Source organism: Hevea brasiliensis, unplaced genomic scaffold (genome assembly GCF_030052815.1).
Source record: "Hevea brasiliensis isolate MT/VB/25A 57/8 unplaced genomic scaffold, ASM3005281v1 Scaf23, whole genome shotgun sequence".
Taxonomy (NCBI): Eukaryota; Viridiplantae; Streptophyta; class Magnoliopsida; order Malpighiales; family Euphorbiaceae; genus Hevea; species Hevea brasiliensis.
This window is the reverse complement of record NW_026614729.1, coordinates 225259-244643: the sequence shown is the minus strand read 5'-3', so window position 1 is coordinate 244643 and position 19385 is coordinate 225259. Positions and strand designations below refer to the sequence as shown.

Here is a 19385-nt window from a genome sequence, read left to right as displayed (position 1 = left end):
AGTTGTATCTGGTGACTATTGGTATTCATAACTTCTTTTGCAAGTGGTCTGATTTCTTTCCATAAGGGGCTAATCAAAAAAGGACTTTGGTCTTCTTCAAAGCTTGTTAGGATCAAAAAGATGGTAGGTCGGAGCCTAAAGGGGTATTCTTTTTTCCTGTCTTTGTCACGATCAGTAGAAAAGACTGAGCTCCATCTATGCCAACCAAAAGCTCATAGAAAAGAGTTCAAACTACTTACTAGTAGAGGCGCATGGGAAGGAGAGTCATTCCAACTCTTTCCTATGGTGACAAATTCTATTGGGAGATTCTAACCAAAAGTAGAAAGGTACCCATGGATCAGCTAACGCAGTTCAGATACTAAAGTAATCTCACCAGATTACGTCCTGAGACGATAGGCGACCTACATTTCCTTTGAGGTACAAACCACCGGTTGAACTTCTATTCGTCAGAATAAGTGAGCTCACTTCACAAACCCAAAGCGTCAAACTCACCTCGGTTTAGCAATTACACGTACAGTCCTGGAGTTGCAGAAGGGATATCAGGATCTAGGCAAGTAAAGAACTTGCTTTGCTAATATCACTCTGCATAGGATCACTCGCCTTAAGGCTCTCTCAGAGAAATTCCAAAAACAGATTATGGAATGAAATTGATGAGAACTGTCTTGTCAGAAAAGCAAATCTCAGTAGCTCCAGAGATGGATCGCCTACGAAACGAAAGGGACTATCGCTCTGAAACCCTGCCTGGCAATTCCCTTAGACCCCAAGTCACCACAATACGCTGCTATGCCCGCCCCTACCAGCTCCAAGACTGACTTCGGATTCGGATACTTGGATCGAATATAGGAAAGCGGGGACCAAAGCCCGAGTTCAATCAGTACCGTCGCTGTCAGAAAGGAAAGACTGTCCGACTGTATGAAAGAAGCAATCAAGAGGCAACAGCCGCTTTATAGCGGGAGAATATGATACAGAGATTTTCATTGCCCTTAACTCCTCACATAAAGCAACAAAGGAAATGTCAAGTGTAGCGAGAACATTATCTATGAATATAATCCCGCAAAAGTCAAATAAAGACATTCAGGCGCTCTAGTGTCTAAAAAAAGGTTTTAGGAGTTTTCCTGACAATTAACTGCTGATCTCATTGCCATGATGAATCATACAGATTTCACCATCGCCAGCACCTTTCAGGAAATCGCTGGAAGCAAGGACACTCTTGGACAAGACGAGAGTCACAATGCTTTCACTCTTACTGGGCTCTACCGAGTTGTTCATGGGATTGATGTTTTTGATCCCAAGTGAAACATTTTTTTCACCTGGTGCTGATACCTTCCCCTACACAGAGGAGAACAGGAGGTTGACTTACTTCCATCCTTAGATTGAGGAGCTCCTTTACAGCCATGTTGAGAACAAAGAACACTGATGTGTGCTAAAGGACCGGAGCAAGCCGATCTTCTTCACAATGCAAGGTTGGACCGTGTGAAGAACTTGACTGGACTCGTTGAATGGTATGGCAAGAATGCTCGTCTCCGGGAGCTGGTTCACCTTGTTGTGGTTGGTGGTGATCGGAGGAAGGAGTAGAAAGACTTTTTAGAGCAAGCAGAGATGAATAAGATGTAAGGCCTTATTGATAAAGACAACTTGAATGGTCAGTTCTGGTGGATTTCTTATTGAAAGTGCTATTGAGTTCCCTTGCCCTTGGATGGTGGGCCAGGGAAGAAATGCCATCGGTCAGTCCGAGTGTGAGTCTGTTTCGGTCAAACGGAAGAAAGGCGAGCAAGACAGCGTTAGTGCATTGATGCCCAGAATTCGCTTTGACTGGTATAGAATCAGCTCCTAGTCTTAGTTAGCTCTCCTAGCTGCACATTCATAACTATTATATAAGAGTCTGACATCAGTCAATCTGATTTGCACAAGCATTGAAGGAGGGTTCTGCAATTGAATCAGAATGAAAAGCATTAGCAGGGTTACATTGATTCCTTCACATTCAACAAAAGTTGCATTAGCGCTTCCAGGCAGTGAAAAGGCGGCACTGGTCTTTAACTTCCTTTTTCAAGAAGGGCTTGCCCAACTGTCTCATCTCGTGCAGCAGGAGGTTGAATAGTATATACGAAAGAAGGTCTTGTTAAAAGGCTTCGATCCGTTTAGATGGTTTAGAGAAAATAAGAGGGAGTTTGAACTGTTAAGAGGTGCGTAACGCTCTTTCGAGATGCTTTAATTACTATTGGGATAACATATTCTTATTTTGGTAAGGCATCGCTTTACTTTATTTCTAAGAGTTAGCAGTCGAAAGGGAAGAAAGTTTTTTGATCAACCAATGGTATAGAATCAACTATTATAGAATCTGCTTTCTAGAAGCCTTTAAGTAAGAAACTGTCTTAGTGGGTATTGGCTCATTGAACACTAACTTAACCTAAAAGGTCCGATAGTGTGTCAGTGAAGACCAAGCCACGAACTAGCCTCTTTTCCTTCCCTTCTATGGTGAAGTCAGAGCATCCGTTCTTCTTTTAGTAGAAGACTTGATCTTCCATACACCAGATCAAGATCAATGCGCGAGAGAAAACATTATCCTTAGCCATGCATTCCAATGCCCAAAACCGGGGTTACTAGTCAATGTACTAGTCACACTTACGGCATAAGCGATGTCCGGGCGAGTGCACGTCATTGCATACATTAGGCTTCCAACCAAAAAGGCATCAAGCAGTTAATCAGGGGTCTTAATAAGTTCTGATTAAGATAGTTAGCGATTGCCAATAGCCTCCTCTTACCAGCCCCCCCTAAATGACATCCTCAAGCTCCCATGGTATAGGCCGTTCTAATACAAATCATAAGGACCAAGGCCTGGCTGGGACAGAGGGTACTTTCGAAGGCCTCATAGCAGACCTAATTCTCTTCCTTGCTTTCTTGTCTCAACTGATAAGAAAGGAAAAAAGTCCCTAAGCTGCTTCAATTGCAAGTGGTGGATAGCTTGACTCTTGATTCAATTCATGTGCACATCACATCTGCACTGCTATCCCATTGCCCTAACCTAAGAGAAAAGATAGACGGTGAACCAAGCCAAGAAGTTGGTGGATAAGGGCGAAGAAGTAGAGCAAGATCTGGATTCTGTAGAGGCTGAGATCTAAGACATATTCCAATTTTGGGTACATTTAGCCAAACACGACCTTTGAGTTTACTCAGTGGCGATAAGCACTGCTTTAGCTTTGACTTGAAATCGGCGACTGATCGTTGGCCGCTGCTTTCAATGTTCTATCTAATGCAGGTTTGCTTCGGAAGGCAGTTCGCTAGTGCTGTGGTTAACTCAGCACTAGGCACTAATGTGTTTGAGGTCAGCTGGGTAAAACGACGCTCAGTTGTTTGCTTTCAAACCGGACAGCCTTTAGGATACTACTCTTCTTGGCCGCTCTTCGCACTAACTCATCATGCTATGATTTGGTGGTGTGCAGAGCAGGTATATCCTCAGCTTGTCTTTTACCGTTATGCGGTGCTCGGCGATGATGTCGTAATCGCCGCCGAGCAGGTGGCCAAGGTCTACGAACATGCATTATCTCAGATGGGTGTATAAATATCTTATCAAAAATCACTCATCTCAGATAATGTAATGGGAGTGCGGAATTTGCGAAACGGTTCTATGCACGCTCATTAACTGTGGATTTATCTCCAGTGTCAATGAGATGTTTGCTTAACCCTTACCATCCTTATGGATTGATGGCAATGACATATCCTATAAAATAGGACGTTTCTCAACACTTTGTAGGATAGGTGGTTTTGGGTATAGAACCATTTCCAGCCTCCTCATCGACAGTCGCCTCGCATTGGTAGGCTACTTGCGATGTTTCAGAAGCGGTCAATGCCTTTGAATTATGGCTTGGCCGTGGTAGGCCGCTCAACCTGTACCTAAAAGGGCTCTTGTAGAGTTTCTGCGTAGAGAAACGGCACCTTTGGATCTCAAATTGTTCCTGATGAAGAATATATATATATTAGGATCTAGCCCCGGGTTACTATGTCCCTCCCAAAATATTGACGTAGACTGCTACGGCCTGATGTAGCATTCACTTTTGGGTCCATTGAAATAAAGATCTCTTAAGGCATCTAAAACAATAGGTAAGTTTTCGGTATCCCCAATCAATCATATCCAATCCTGCTGTCGAAAGCGTCATCTAATCCTGCATCCTCTGGTAAAATCAAATGTTCGACCGATGTGTCGGGTTCATTCTCAGTAGCCATACCGAAAAGGAACCAATGCCAACAGAGGAGTTACGGGCGAGCAAGGAAACCCTATGGCTAAGAAGACTACTGCGACCGTGAAGCGAGTGAGGAGCCCTAAAGCCCACTCGAGGATATCCTCTCGGTCTTAGTCCAATAGAACTGACGGAATAGAATGAATCGTCTCTTTATGTGGTTAACACGGGGCCGAAAGGTTTGACGCACGTTCCTAGCTTTGCCGGAAAAAAGTCTGGACCCGCTCAATCAGATAGGACAACCTACTCCTTAGTGGAACCAGACTTTGCCACTCACCTTTATCCGAATAAAGAGGTACAATATAAGGAATAAACTGATACAACGAGTTCAGCTGAACCACCCACTTAAAGTTCTTTCGCAAGCAAAGGAAAAGTTCTTTCTCTAAATAGGGCCCGGGAGAACCATTCAAGCGCAGAGATGGCTCTGCTGCGATAGAGGATGAAGAAGAATCCGTAGGCAACTGGTCGTTACTAGAAGATGATAAAGCTGCAGGCTGCTCTTTATTATTAGAAGAGCGAGGTGCAAGTGCTGGCTGCTCAATAGAGGGCTGCGACCCTTATTCCCTTGAGACTCTGACTCTCCCTGATGCACGGGAGACGCAGGAAAAACCACTGGTGAAGAAGATCCATAAGATGCTGATCCAATAGGCGCCTACTAAAAAAAGGGGGAGTTGAATAACTCGTGCTCATGGAAGGTAAGATGCCGGGACGGCGAAAACGAGAAGAAGGATCAAAACATCGAAAGCCTTTCTGAGCAAGAGAATTGGACGTGTGATCCCCGATGTGACTGAATGCCACCTCGGAAGATCCTGCCTCGGACCTGGACGAGGTGTGATCCATAATAGCCTTTGTAGCGGCGAAAGGTGCCTGCTCTACGATCAAAGAATTAAAAAGAAATTAGTGCACACATAAAAATAAGAGGAATGCTATGGGCACATACATGTGTCCTCTTTCTCATTATCTGGAGCTACTTCCTCCCGCATACTGATTTCCCCGCAAGTCTTCAATCAAGTCCTAGACTCAGTCTTTCAACGATCCATTTGAGTCACAACCCTCTTTCCTTCTTTATTCGAGAGTAATCTTGGCTTCTTCTTCTCGATGATGTCCCTGTGAGTGAAGCAGTACTCCTATTCCGTAGTGAATCCTGAAAGAAAATAATATATGCTTTTTCCCTTTACTCTGCAGGAGATTTCGTGTGAGATACCGCTGACTTAAAAGAAAAAGCTGGAGATACTCCTCCCAAAGGGAACTAGGAGACTAGACATATTACGTTACGGGCACTGTATCTCGGGGCACTCAGACTAGTGATAACGGGAATCCTAGACCTCTAAGAGCTAGACTCGCACGAGGTTACAAAAAAAAGAAATTCGATTAGGCGCTTGCTTAGGGGCCCATTCCGTCAGCCATGAGAGTTGGTCTGAAAAACGTTATCCTAGACTATATTGAGGAGTAAAGAATGGGCTTCCATGACAATGAGGTCCTTCTTAGAGAACCTAATGCAAGCCGTGCAATACGGAGTGATAAGCCCATCTTCTCAGGAAGGAACTGCCGGGCTTGTAACCATGTCTCCCGAGCAATCTCAGTACATATGGCACAAGATGTGATTCCACATCTCTAGTGCCGCCCGGCTGGCACTCTTGATCGAGGAAGCTCCGCCCAAAGGTCCTCATAGAGCCGGTCCCCGGTAGGCTAAGATCCTCTCAGAGCGGAAATGAAGAAAACAAAGTCTTTCTTGCTTTCGGCGTGTCAAGTGCGAGATTGGCTTCGAGAAGCCGCGGGCCCAGTAGTGCTTTTTTAAAGTCGGTAACCTGATCGACGTAAGAACCGATCTCAAGCTTGATGAGCAAATGGCTACTTTACTTGAAAGAAAGGCGTAATCGCATGCGCGCGCAAGAAGAGCGATCGAGGAACTGAATGAACTGTGGGCTACTTGGGCCTTAGATCTGGTCCGAGCGCATCTATTGGATCACGCTTGCATTTAGGAGTGATCAGTTCATCTTAATTCGAAATGAAAATATCGTAAGAGAAGAAAACCGTTGATCTAGTACGGGACCTCAACCGGTGGATCTGCCTTTCTTCGCGCATTTTCTGGCTCTGCAAAAAAACTGCGTAAAGTGAGATGTGTGATAGCTGGCATGGGACTGTTTACCAGCAGCTAATTGTGCATCGTGGTCTCTGTGTGTGAATCGTGTTCTAAAAGTGATAGGGTGCTGATAAGCGCTTCCCCTAATGCTACCAGCTTCCTCCACCGTCCGAGTCAGAGTCCTAGTCGGTATGGTGACAGCATATAGCGGCCGATTGGTCTGCGACACGCGCCTACCGTGGAAGCTCTCGCGACTGCTTTTTCCCACATTTGTTTGTGCATCTTTTTCCCATGCTTTTGTTTGGTCAACAACCAACCACAACTCTCGTTTCCTTCAAAAAGACTCCTACAGGCTTGACGGAGTTAAGCTGTCTGGAGGGAAGAATTCAATCTCAATCCATCATGCCTCAACTGGATAAATTCACTTATTTTACACAATTCTTCTGGTCATGCCTTTTCCTCTTTACTTTCTATTTTACACAATTCTCCTGGTCATGCCTTTTCCTCTTTACTTTCTATTTTTCTATATTCTTACTGAGATCGCTATGGTATGTCCCTTATGAGAAATCTCCATCATGGAAGAGAGTCTTTTTTTACTTTCTATTTGAGCCGATCATTTATAAGATGAAACTTTTCATTTTTTTATGGAAATTTTTCCTAACCTCTCTGACTAATCCAAGGCCTCATTCTTGGAAAGAATTTTTTTACTGGATTTATGAAAGATTTAAAGTTATATATAGGCTTTACCTTCTTCTTTTGGCAGAACACAAAAAAAAAAGAACGAAGAAGTAAGGAAATGAGACGACTCTTTCTTGAACTATATCATAAACAGATCTTCCCCTCCACACCAATCACGAGTTTTTCTTCATTCCTCTCGTATATCGTCGTAACGCCCTTAATGCTAGGTTTTGAAAAAGACTTTTCATGTCATTCCCATTTAGGTCTGATTCGGATCTCTCCGTTGTTTCCTTTTCCTCCCGCACCTTTTCCTCGAAATGAGAAAGAAGATGGTACACTCGAATTGTATTATTTAAGTGCTTATTGCTTGCCAAAGATCCTACTTCTACAATTGGTAGGTCACCGGGTTATTCAAATAAGTTGTGTTTTCCGTGGTTTTCCCATGTTACAACTTCCGTACCAATTCGGTCGATCCGGAATGGATTGGTTAAACATTCCATTAGGGAGCCTGGTCTTGACTCTTCTGTGTGGTATTCATTCTCGTTCGGCTCTTGGAATCACATCCAGCAGTGGTTGGAACAGCTCGCAAAATCCAACCACTTCACCTACTTTATTGCCCCCAACCGTTTCTCGTACCTCTATTGAAACAGAATGGTTTCATGTTCTTTCATCGATTGGTTATTCCTCTCCGTTCGTATCTCTTTTTCCAATTTCGGTCTCGATTAGTTTACAAGATTGAATGGCCAATTCTCCTCTGAACCCTCGATTCGATTGTTTTCCAAGAATGTTGAGCCGGGTATGTAAGTCATGTATCTGGGAGGAACTTAAAAGAAGGGCTTTCGGTTTTTTGCACCCTGTTTTGGTCTTGCAGCTATTTAAATAATAAATTATAATGAAAAAAAAAAGGGTACATAATATATCATACACGTACATAAATCAGTTCCTGCATATTCTCTCTAATAATGTTATTAAGGGCTAAGGGAGGTATCTTGGAAACATTAAAGAAATAACTCGACATCCCGCAATAAAGTAATAAAGTCGGCGGCTCTATTTCTATCCCTCCAACAATGGGTGACTCTAAAAGACTGTAAGGCTCTTGCATTTTCAGTGAAGCTCAGCAGCATATTTCGCGCTTATGGGGCTTGCATTGGGAGTTAATCATCTTAACTGCATATAATGAGTCAGACTCTACCCAAAGGTTCCGAGTGCCCATTCGCGAAGCCATCTCCACCGTATGGCAGATTGCATAAAGTTCCACCTTCCAAATCTCTCTCCCCAACCCTCTCTCAAAAACTTTGAAAGGTCCGAAGGACTAAATATGCAAGCGGTAGTTCGGTATCAGCTGTCTCATCTGGTCAATCTCATCCCACACAAGAAGGATTTTTATCTAAGCCTGTACCCGGAAGAGAAAGAGTGATTTGATCTCTATATATCTTTATTTGTAGTAGGTGGTGCCTTCTCCTTCGCCCGGAAGGAAAGCACTGACTTGAACTACTTTGACCACTGCGTTTTCCCGGAAGCGAAAGCGAAAGGGAATGTCGAACTAAAAAGCGGAGTGAAAGCACCTACCTTATGTTTAGGCGTGTTGGTTTCAGTGAAAAGCCAAAAAGAGAGTTTTGCGTGTGCCTGCTTTAGTAAGGAAAAAGCTTGAAAAGCGTACTTGCTTTAACAACGGAAAGAGGTTCCTTCAGCGGTTCAGCTTTAGGTCTCGGTTCAGGTGCTGGCTCAAGTACTGGTGAAAGTGCCTGAACCTAAGCGTCTCGCTTGACTAAGGGTGTGAGTTCCTACTTTAGGCTTTAAATATTTAGCTTTAACAACTTTCACTAGCGCTTGGCTAGTTACCGAAACCCAACAAGATTCTCTGCACTTGTGCTTAAAGGGTCTTCTTAAAAGCGGCTAGAAGTTCAAAGCTAAGAAGGCGAGTAGTTGATACGAGTTTACTGAGCGCATCGCCTTCCCTAGAGTGAGCAAGAGCGGAGTTTACTACGCCAGCCTAAATGCGAGTTTCACTGACTGAACCCACCACTACCCGAAAGCCGATACCGCTAGAGAAGAGCAAGAATCATACTTTTTCTACTTCGCTTGCCGGACAGGAATTCTTTGATTCAAGATCCCCTTGCCTTACGCCCTGCCCTGAAACTGAGAAAAGTATGATTCTATCTCTCTGCAAGACAAAGATTTCATTGAGCCTAGCTCGCCCAAGAGTACTTTCGGAGAGTTGACTGAATCCCTTCCTCTGCTCTGAAGCAGGACGGACTTTCAAGTCAAGCGGAACTCTTTTTAAATAAGGTGAAAAGCGCTTTCGTTGCTAAAGCCCTTTCTTTTCACTGAAACCGTAGTGAAAGCGATGCGTTCTGTAAGGGCTTGAATTAGCGAGCGAACCGTACCCACCAACTGAGCCAAGGATTACTACATTTACTGGTAAGAAAAGACCGTTAGGGAAAGTTTACAATGCGTTAGCACGACTTCGGAAACTGTTTTCAACGAAAGAGATCCTAAACTCAGGAATAAACATTAAAGAAATAACTTTGTATGCACGGTACCTTTATAAGTAAGAAAAGACCTAAAGGTTCTCTTTTACAGAGTTTATTACGTTTACAAATTTTATAAGAAAAACTCCTATGTAAGAAAAGACCTATAGGTTCTCTTTTCCATCGCTTCCTTAATTCCGCGAGAAAGTTCAAATTCCCTGTCCCAGTACTAGACCAGGTATAATTATCTCCAGCAGTCCTTTTCACTTTAAGGTCTTATCAAAGGACAAATGAAATCAATCCGCTTTGAAAGCCTTCCAATTGGAGTTCCCCTGCTCCTGAAAAGTGCTAGTTCCCAGCCGAGCAAGACTTTCTATCGATAGAGCAAATAGGTATGATCCATAGGTGGTAATAGTTGAGTTCCCTTCCGGAGATCAAGTGCCTTTTACCAATAGGTAATATCTTCTTAAAAGTCTTTCGGCCCTAACTGACTCGCTTTGTAACCCGGCTTGACGAGTCACTTTCCCTGGCTAGTCTAAATCTAAAAAAGTATTCATTACCATCTCATCTTCTATCAAGTCTCGTGGTAGTAGTGTTATTCCGCCCGGGAATATTAGCAAGCCTTGCCCCCACCCCAGGTAATATCCTCCAGTTCCTTTGCAAGCGGTTTTTCTCTTGGCAACTCTTGATCCAGTTTCATTGTAAGTCAAAAAAATCTTTCTTTTTGCTATCTAGTTTTCAGCACGCTTTTCAATCAAGTTGCAGTTTCAGTTCTAATCAGTGCTTCTCTTCCTTTTTAAGTGAGTACTTGATAGGGCCATTCCACAGACTCCTAAGCACTCCCTGTAACAAGGGACTCCATTCCAAGAGGAAAGACTAAATAAATGGTTTGCGAAAGAGGATAGAACCTATGCGTATGGCAACGTCCTCTATATAGTGTTACACTCTTCTAATTCCAGGGAGTCACTCTAGCCCTAGTCGAACACTCTGGTCTGGTATAGAAGGGAGAAGGAAAGCAACTCCAAAATAAAATGTAAGAACAAAATTTTCCAACCCGCCCTCAAAAATCTACCTAGTTTTATATCCCTCATACGAGAAAAGCACTGTCTTTCAGGAGATGCTTACACCTCTAGGTAGAGTCTATCCTCTACTGGAATGTACTACTCCATATCGAACCTATAACCTATAACATCCTATGCATGGAAGGCAACTCTATCAAGTAAAGCTCAACCCCTAGCACTGAACCTCCAAAAAGGGAACTGGATGAATGGGAACTGGCTAGCCTCTATCCTTAGGACCTAGAATCTGCTATCCAAGATAGGACGGACTCCTATCATCATATGGTTTTTTTGAAGACTTTCATTTCATTCCCTGCTAGGTCTAACGATGAGAGACTGCTCCGGGAGCAAATAATCATTCTTTTTGCCCACTTGCTTTACTCCGCTTGCTTTCCTAAAAGATCTAGTTTCAAAACAAAACAAAATGGGCATTCGATAGAGCAAGATAAGGATTTGTAAAGACTTTCAAACTAACGGGCCCTAAACCTAATACAGCTTTCAATAAAGATTCTTGCGCTTACCCTTGCCCTACTCCTGTAGTAAGAAGACTAGCTTTCCGTCCCGCCATTTCTGAAAGTATAGTAAAGGGACGACCGATTCTTGATAGCACTAGTCTCGTTGAAAGAGAGTTCCTCATCGGAATTAGGTAACAACAACTTCTTGATCGGAAAAAAGAAGTTGTTTTCACTCCGATAAGAGGAAGAGAGTGAATCTATATTATTAATAAGAGATCTTGTACGGCTATCTAATCCATCCCAGCCAGCAGTACTTGCTGATCGATAAGACGTATCCCAAAGCAAAGGAGTTTATTCCTTCCACCCGCCCTCTTATGTCTATCCGAACACGGCACTGTAGCTCCCGTTCATTGCCCTTTGCAATTAATTACCACCATCCTCGCCCTGGGGGAACCCGAGACCACATATATATATATCGCCGATAAAGAAGCCTATTGACAACATTGGCTCGTGCAACCGCCTCGGAAAGGCCAGATAAAAGAGAAGACACTGCTGCTGCTGGGTTAGACTGCTTTCGTAGAATGATGAGCTTTATCTCAATTGCCTTGCCTGTCTTCGGACTCGACTAATACTTCTTTCAATTGCTTACCCAGCTTCGGGCAGATCATCCTCGGGAAGGAGAAGTGGAGCTAGACCAGTAGAAAGGAGAGGTTTGAAGACGATCGAATGAAGTTTACGGAAAAGCTCGGGAAGTTTCCTCTTTTAGTTGCTGTTCCGGAATCGGAGCTATAGTAGGAGCTTGAGTAGAAGGAGTCAAAGGAGCTGGTCTCAGCCTTCCTTTCGTGCTCGTGAATGCGCTCCTGTAATGCATATGATAGTACCCTAGCTCGGAACCAGTCGATTCCTGAGTGCGCGTATCCAGGAACTGAGCCAAGTCAACCGACGCCGAGGATTACTTCACGAGAGGGAGAAGAACTCTATCTAGCCTTCTCTGGTATTCTAAAACAGAATTCCTTTCGGGGAGAGATTTTGCTTTTATCATTCCTTCTCCAGCAGCTCCTTCTGTAAGACGAGTTCCTTAGAGAGAGTTGTCTCGCGCCGCAAAGAGACTTCGGTTAGTCTGCTTTGCTGCTTACTCTGTTCCTGGCTTTCAAGCTTTCAGTTTAGGGCGTGATATTCTAAGACCAATGCTCAGAGAACCTTGCTTTTTCCCAGTCAATAGCTGTCTGCGTAAAACATGCCATACTCCCGCCTCACTCCCTTCAACAATAGCCATGTCATATTCCTCGGGAATTGCCTAAAATCCCTCTCTTCAACATCCCTTGACCTAGCTCTGTAAAGGAGGACTTTCTAGTCAGTCTTACGTCCAGCCAGTGCAAGCCCTCTTCATTCGACTACAGATGTAGCAAGCCGCTTGAAATTCAGATTACGCTTAGGATAGCCGAAGCGATGGTTATAGATATAGATAAAAAGCCGGTTCTAGCTCAACCTCAAAAGCTGGGGAAAGCTTTTCGATTATTAATTTCTTTCCGCAGGGACGGATCAAATACATCTAGAGTTCGCTTACTCAAGTAAGAGTTCCATCTATTTTAATAATTATAGGAGTCAAGTGAATAATCTTTTTCAAGCTATCGAGCTATAGGACAAGCAAAGTAAAGCGAAAAGATCTATCCAGTCCAGCAGGTATAGCAGGTTGACTAGCCATTGATCTAACTAGTTTGAATGCTAGTTTCCAGTGATTCAATTGCATAAAAAGGATAATATATTCCCAGGCGAGCTCCTTTACCTGCGGTTTCAGTTGGACTCCCTAGAGATTTCTTTTCATGAGAGGATGTAGGATTACTATTACTATAATAGGCTTATGGAGAGGTGCGCTAATAAGCGTCTGGGAGAATAATAAAATATGCTTTTCTTTTCCTTAATGAAAAAATACTAGAATTTAATAGGGAGTGTACCCCAAACCTCTGTGGAAGTCAAATACAGTGATCAAGCCTTAGAGTTAGCCTTTAGCGAGTGTAGGAATGACTTGCTGCTCCAACCTTCCGAGGGCTAGGGACAAGGGCTTTACTCAAAGTCATATGAATCGAGTTACATACCTGGAACTAGCGTTATAGGAATAGACTTCTCGAGTCTGTGGAACGATTAGGCTTGTTTTCTCGCAGCATCCAGCCTAAGAGAATATAAAAAGGGAGTGGGTGACTTCTATTAGATAGATGCTTCTGCTGAATATAAATAACCTTATGATCAGTATAATGTTCGGAACCTCCCTGCATTCGATCTCCTCCCCTTCCTGCTTTCCGTCGGGTGGGACATTGCCCAAAAAAGAATCTTCCTGAATTTCCCACTAAAGTGACTGCTTCGTTGAAGGGGCTTTCGAACTGCATTGATCAACCAATTCACAGACGATGAAAAGAACTCCTCTAATCTGAATTACACTAAGTGGGTAAAGACGGACCCTTAGCTGGATCAACGCAAGGCCACCTCGTCTTAGTATTTTCACCAGGTTGTTAGAATCTTAAGTAGTGGACTGCCTCACTTTCGTTTTAGGAAAGTCGGGATTTTTGGCATCAAAGATGGGATAGATATTATATGCCATCACAGCTGAACGTTTACCTTACAGAATGCCTTCCTTCTCGTGAGAAGAAATCCCTTTAGTCAAGTCTAAGTAAGGCTCTTACTAGATCTCTTGTACCGCTATTCATGGTGTAATTTTCTATCTGAATAGAATGTGATTGCCTGAAAGCGATTCCGGGAGAGCCTAGCATAGAGCTAGCTTTCTTGTGATGAAATCGCTTACCCCTGCATGCTAAGGCTCAGTCTTTCTAGATCTTCTAGTTACCCATTCTTCCACTCTAGGCTAACTGAACTCACTTAAGCCGAATCTCACTCCCTCTTTATGGCAGCTATCTCTTCCTAAACAGTAGAGAAAGAAAGCCCGCTGACTCAAGCACCTCTATTGCTTGTGAAAGATAGTTATTCCCTCTGCTTTGATGCTTTCGCTGATTCAATAGCAGCTCCCATTCCTGCAACATTAGTTGCTTCCTCAACAAGAGATTTAATCCTCATCTCTTGAACTCTGGGCTTCTTTAACAATAGCGGATTCTACCCTAGGATTCGTGAAAAGAAAAAGAAGCAGTTATGCCCTTCGCCCTAGTACTGGGATCAGGAACTCCTCTATCTATGCTAATGGTTCCGTTGTCATACTATATTCTATTCTACCTTCGAGTCCCTCATTCCCTTTCGAGCTAATGAGAGCTAACTGGCAAGAAGCAAGAACATTCTCAGCTAACCGCGAACAGAGTTCCGAGTCGCTTATTGGAATCAGAGACTTAGTCAACAAGCATTCCCACCCGAGACATTTTTTTCTTCTACTAAGAACTTTTCCGAACACCTATCCAAGCCAAGCTTTTTGCCGACTCTATACCCTATCCGTTAATGCTTTTGTTCTTCAATCTCTTCCTATTCTTTCTCCCCCTCGGGAAACTACCGTAAGCCCTTAACTTCCTTCGCTCTGCATAGCTGTCTGTGCATTGAGGAGCAGCAGTGGACTTAGTGGGCAGTTAGAAGGCACAAACGGATGTGTTGCATGCTAATGTGGAATTAACCACACTAGATGCGAAGGCAGGTCAAAAAAGGAACCGCATAACCTCAAACAAGAAAACTAAGGGGCACCTGTCGGTAGCCGACTTCAAGTCGAAGCTAAAACAGTCCAATTTGCCAAAAGTCAACGGCTTTGTTTGATTAAACGTCCCGTCTTGAGGGATTCATTATTTGGATCCAACGCATAACGAACTCTAGAAGGCCATAAACAGTCTTTGGAATACTGTTCTCCTTCATGTGAAAAAACTCAAACAAGAAGCGGAAAGCTCCAAGTTCGTAAGGCAAGGAAGTAAAGACAGACCGAAGTTTGTCGTACTTCTTCCCTACTAATTGAAGCTGTAACTTCCACACTAATTGAGTGAGTTTATGAGTAGGTAAGGACTTCCAGGTTGGATCCCAAGACATTCCTTGATATAGAAGAATGTGGGATATCCAGGGTGTGTATCGGTCAAAGATGGTCTTTAACTTCATTTTTATTAGACCAACCTGACTGAGAACTTCGTCCTCAGATATCCATGGCTCGACCATACTCGCGAAGGTCCCCTTATCTACTCTTTTCTTTTCACTAACTCTATTATTCTATATAATGAAAAGAAAGACAGGTAGATCCTCACTAGCTGGTCACTCCGATCGTCTCGTTTCATTATCATTCGACGATGGAACGCTGGGATGATCAGAGGGTACCCTGATCTATTGAGGGATACCGGAACCGGTAATAGGTCATGGCAGTTTGTACAACCCCCATAGGCCTTCTGTAAAGATGAACTACATTGCTTAAGATATAAAGCGCAAAGTAGCCACCCAGACTTCCGACCTAACCTAATAACCGCTTTGGTATACAGGTATGCAGCAATACACAGCTCCCCTAGGATTGCCTATCATAGCAAATGCTAACCAGTTGCCTAGGACAATCCTTAGGTCAGGTAGGGTACTCCAGTACTGAGCACACGGCACAACGAGAACAACAATAAAGAGAGAGAGCCATAAGACCAGACGCCAACAACTTATGACTTGTTAGGACAACTCAATAGGACTAAAGCCTCCATATCCATCCTAGAGCTCCTACAAACCTCTCCTAAGCACCAGGAAGTTTTCAAGAAGTTCTTGGCCGATGCCCAGGTACCTGTAGAAAGCACCCCTACTGACCTAGAGAATGTGGTAGGAATTCTCACTGCACCGACGGCCATATCCTTCTCAGATGATGACCTACCCAATGGTAAGCTATCTCCCCATATCAGAGCCCTGAACTGAACTCTTCTTATCGGCAATCGTTCTATCTCTCGAGTTCAAAAAACCCTCAACATCTGCCCTCTATCCACGCTGCGCGCCCTTGACATTTCTGAGGACTCTCTGGCTCCTTCTCCCGTGTACATCACCGCTTATGATAACTCGAGAAGGCCAGCAAGAGGCAGGCTGATTGCCGATGTCCAAGTAGGCCCTTTGATCCTCAGTACCACCTTCCATTCCTACTTGCATCTATTAGGAGAAAGCTTAATCGAGTGGGATTTATCTTCCATCCCGTGAGAGTTTCCTGCCAGCTAGTTAAGTTCTATTCGTAAAGTAAGTTATCTGACTTAATCCAGCAAGTAAGCAAGTGAAAGCAAGGGCTTGGGATTTGATCCACTGATATAGGGAACGAGCAGATGCTTTCTCTTACATTAAATAAGACTAATTTCGATCAAATCAAGAACGAACAAACTAGACTCTATACCTTCTCTTATTCTGTTTATTATACAGAACCTCTCTGAAAGGGCTATTTCTTTAGTTCAAAACAATAGTTAGAGCTCTGTTCACTCAACGGGAACACGATTTCTGGTTTGATCCAGTTTCGACAGATTCTGACTTGTTCATCTTCGGGCAAATCCGGCATTTGTTGGCCTCAAGCCTCCATCTGGTGATGTAATCTTGGACGGTTTCCTTGTGTCTTTGCCGGAGATTGTCCAAGTCAGCGATGGTAACAGCTCGTTGGGTTACAAAGAAGCGACCAACAAATAACTGTTGCATCTCTTCTTCCCAGCTCTTGACTTAACCCTGAGGTAAAGTACCATTGGAATGAATCTCCGGTCAAAGATGACCCGAACAGGCGCAGGCAATAGTGATTGGTTGGTTTTACACCAAGTTTCCTAATGCCAGCGAGAAGTGATGAAGGTGTTCTTGAGGGTTTCCAGTGCCGTTAAAGCGATCAAAGCTCGTCATTTTCCTTCGAAATCTTTCAACGGCTTCAGGACTCATTTCTTTTCTTTCTGCCTACCCCAGCTCTCTTAAGGCCTTTCCTTCGCTCTGCCGAGCTTACTACTTATCTTTTCCTCCGTCAGACTCTGTGGAAGCCTTCCCTTCTACCCCGTCTGGTATTCAATTCACTAGCTTCGGCCACTTTCACTCCCGTTCTTAAAGAGTCAAAGCACCTGAATTAATAGTATAAGGAGGATGGCATTAAGCATATAAATGAGATTGATGCTTCGAATGCCCTGAGAGTGTCTAATCAGTCCCTTCCTCCCCCCTTGGCTGGCGCCAGTACTTAACGTCAACTTGCTAATCGTGTATTGGGTCGAAACTCCTCCCGTTTCTGCTTGAGCGGTCCTTGTCGAACCGAAACTATACTAATAAATAGACTTTCTGGATTGCTCGCTAGGTCTCCCATCTCTTAGCAGGAAAGGATCAGCCCCAGTGTCGTTTTAGTTCACCGGCGGGCGGCTTTGAGCATCATCAGAAGTGGGCACGGGAGAAACAGTTTGGTTCCTATCTACCGTTGGTGTGAACGCTGCAAACAAAGATCTAAAGCAAGACAAGACACAGTCGTCAATTCTAGAGACCATCGGTGCATACCCTCCAAAAGTGTATCCCTTCCCTATCGTTCGTAACTGTAATTCGTTGACTGCGGAAAAACCCACCTAGCATAGTCAATAATCTTTCTGGATACCCATCCAGTCCGCGACATTAGTTACCTTGTTGTAATCCATCGTTGTGATAACAACCCAGCCCCCTAACCAATAAATGTTTCAAGAAAGAAAAAAAGGGAGTGGGAATTCTCCCGTGACGAAACCATGAAGACTGGGTTTCCGCGACGCACTGCGCTAACGAAAACTGCCTGTTACCGTTAAGCGCAGACGCAGCTTTCGAAATGTTGCTTATAGACCAACCACTCTTAGGACTTAGGGTCGATTTCAATCCAATTGGACCAGTCTCCCACAGCTTTTGAAATGTTTCAATGTTTGTTTGATCGGTCGTTTGCATCCGATACTGTAAATTCCTGCCTTACCTTAAGGGGCGTAGCGTTGCATTCAAGGTTCAATCGGCCTATGCTCTTTTCCACTCCTGTACTTACGGGATTTCAAGCATGATTACAGTAGCGTGTAAGCGATATGGTGATTTAGCTGCACTTTCTTTTTACATTAGAATCTCTTATTGCAAGAGGTGCCATCCTTACCTGGAGGAATTGGTCTTTGATTCCGTTTTTTAGAAAGAGAATGTTACTAGATCTCGTACCTGCGCGTCACTCATTGGCGCTTTGAAAACGGGCCACCCCGCATAGATCTATATAAGCTATCCATCTTTATGATTGAACGGGAATCCTCATTCGTAAGTCCAGCCTCAGTCAAGGTAGCAGTGGAGGACTTCCAATGCAGTGCCCGAAAGAATGCTAAAGACTAGTCGGATTGATGGACAATTGCCTGTTTAAAGGAAGAATTAGACAAAAAAGAAGAGGAATCGAAAGAAGGGCTTAGTGCTCCGATTGCGCCAATCACCTGAATCAACCCCTGAAGACGCATTTTCATGATCTACAGAGCCCTTCTTACTGAGTTCGGGATCAGATGTAAGACCAATCCTTTTTTGGCTAGCTTTTGATCTCCTTGTTCACGAGAAGGACAAGGTAAACTCAACTAGTCGCAAGATAAAGTCACTTATTATAGGATATCACGGAATCCGTCCTCAGATTCGATTACGAAAAGAACTGACTTATCCCTCTATGGCTCGAAGTGAATGAGGAATGATTGAGCTTCTGCCGTCACTTCCGCATCGGGAAGCCTACTCCTCGGGCTGTTCGGTACTTTATATGCTTGCCGCGGATAAAGACTACTTTCCTATTCGCTTGCCTGCGCGCCCCTATTCATGCGGGACCTCCCTCCGAGAATGGAAGTGCCGCCGCCTCATGTGGCTTACCGGCTTGCCTCGAGAATGGACTAGTTGAAGTGACGCTTCGCTAGCATCAGGATTGACGAGCTTGCCTGGCATTCAGGTATTTAATCCAGTCTTGCGTTATTAGCATTGACTCTTGCGAAGAAAGAACCTCAGTAAAAACCTCACTCCAAAAATGGACAGACTCACCAACCTGTCCAAAGGCCGATCGCTTCGCTTGTCCCATACCGGAAGTTTTTACCTACCCAACTGAGGCTTTCCTGGGACTTTACGGGCGGTTCTAAAGGTGCTCCTCACTGGTCTTTCTCCTCCGCATGTTAAGCCTACTCCTCAATAAACATCTTATCTCATCCACAGCTAGATAAAATCTATCCTCGTCTTCCTCCATGAGGCTACTACTCGACTCGGGATATTCGTACTGTTCGGACTAAACTGGATCTACTCATGCTGGACCGACTGTGCAATACCAACAATGGAGCACGCTGCCCGTCCGCGGAGGGTAGGAAGGCCGGCCACCACACCATCACCGCCAAATCTATTCCGTTAATATATTCATACCGCTGACAGCTCTCAAATGCATCTTAGTTAGTTAGGAGACATTTCTACCTCTACATTACCAAACACTTTTCATGTGCAGCTATAGCGTGCTGCTATCGCTATCGTTACAT

The 19385-nt window shown here is 44.0% G+C and overlaps 1 protein-coding gene and 1 pseudogene across 1 annotated transcript; both read left to right on the top strand.

The window, feature by feature from the left end:
- Positions 1–641: 641 nt before the first annotated feature.
- Positions 642–1668, top strand: LOC131176705 (sucrose synthase-like; annotated as a pseudogene).
- A 4496-nt stretch (positions 1669–6164) lies between these two features.
- Positions 6165–7850, top strand: LOC131176715 (putative cytochrome c biogenesis ccmB-like mitochondrial protein). Its single transcript, XM_058141787.1, has one exon. It carries the CDS (start codon positions 7034–7036, stop codon positions 7733–7735), a length of 702 nt encoding a protein of 233 aa, XP_057997770.1. The 5' UTR covers positions 6165–7033; the 3' UTR covers positions 7736–7850.
- The last annotated feature ends 11535 nt before the right edge of the window (positions 7851–19385 follow it).

Coding starts and splice junctions, on each gene's coding strand:
- LOC131176715 (XM_058141787.1), top strand. CDS start 7,034: ATGAAAGATTTAAAGTTATATATAGGCTTTACCTTCTTCTTTTGGCAG.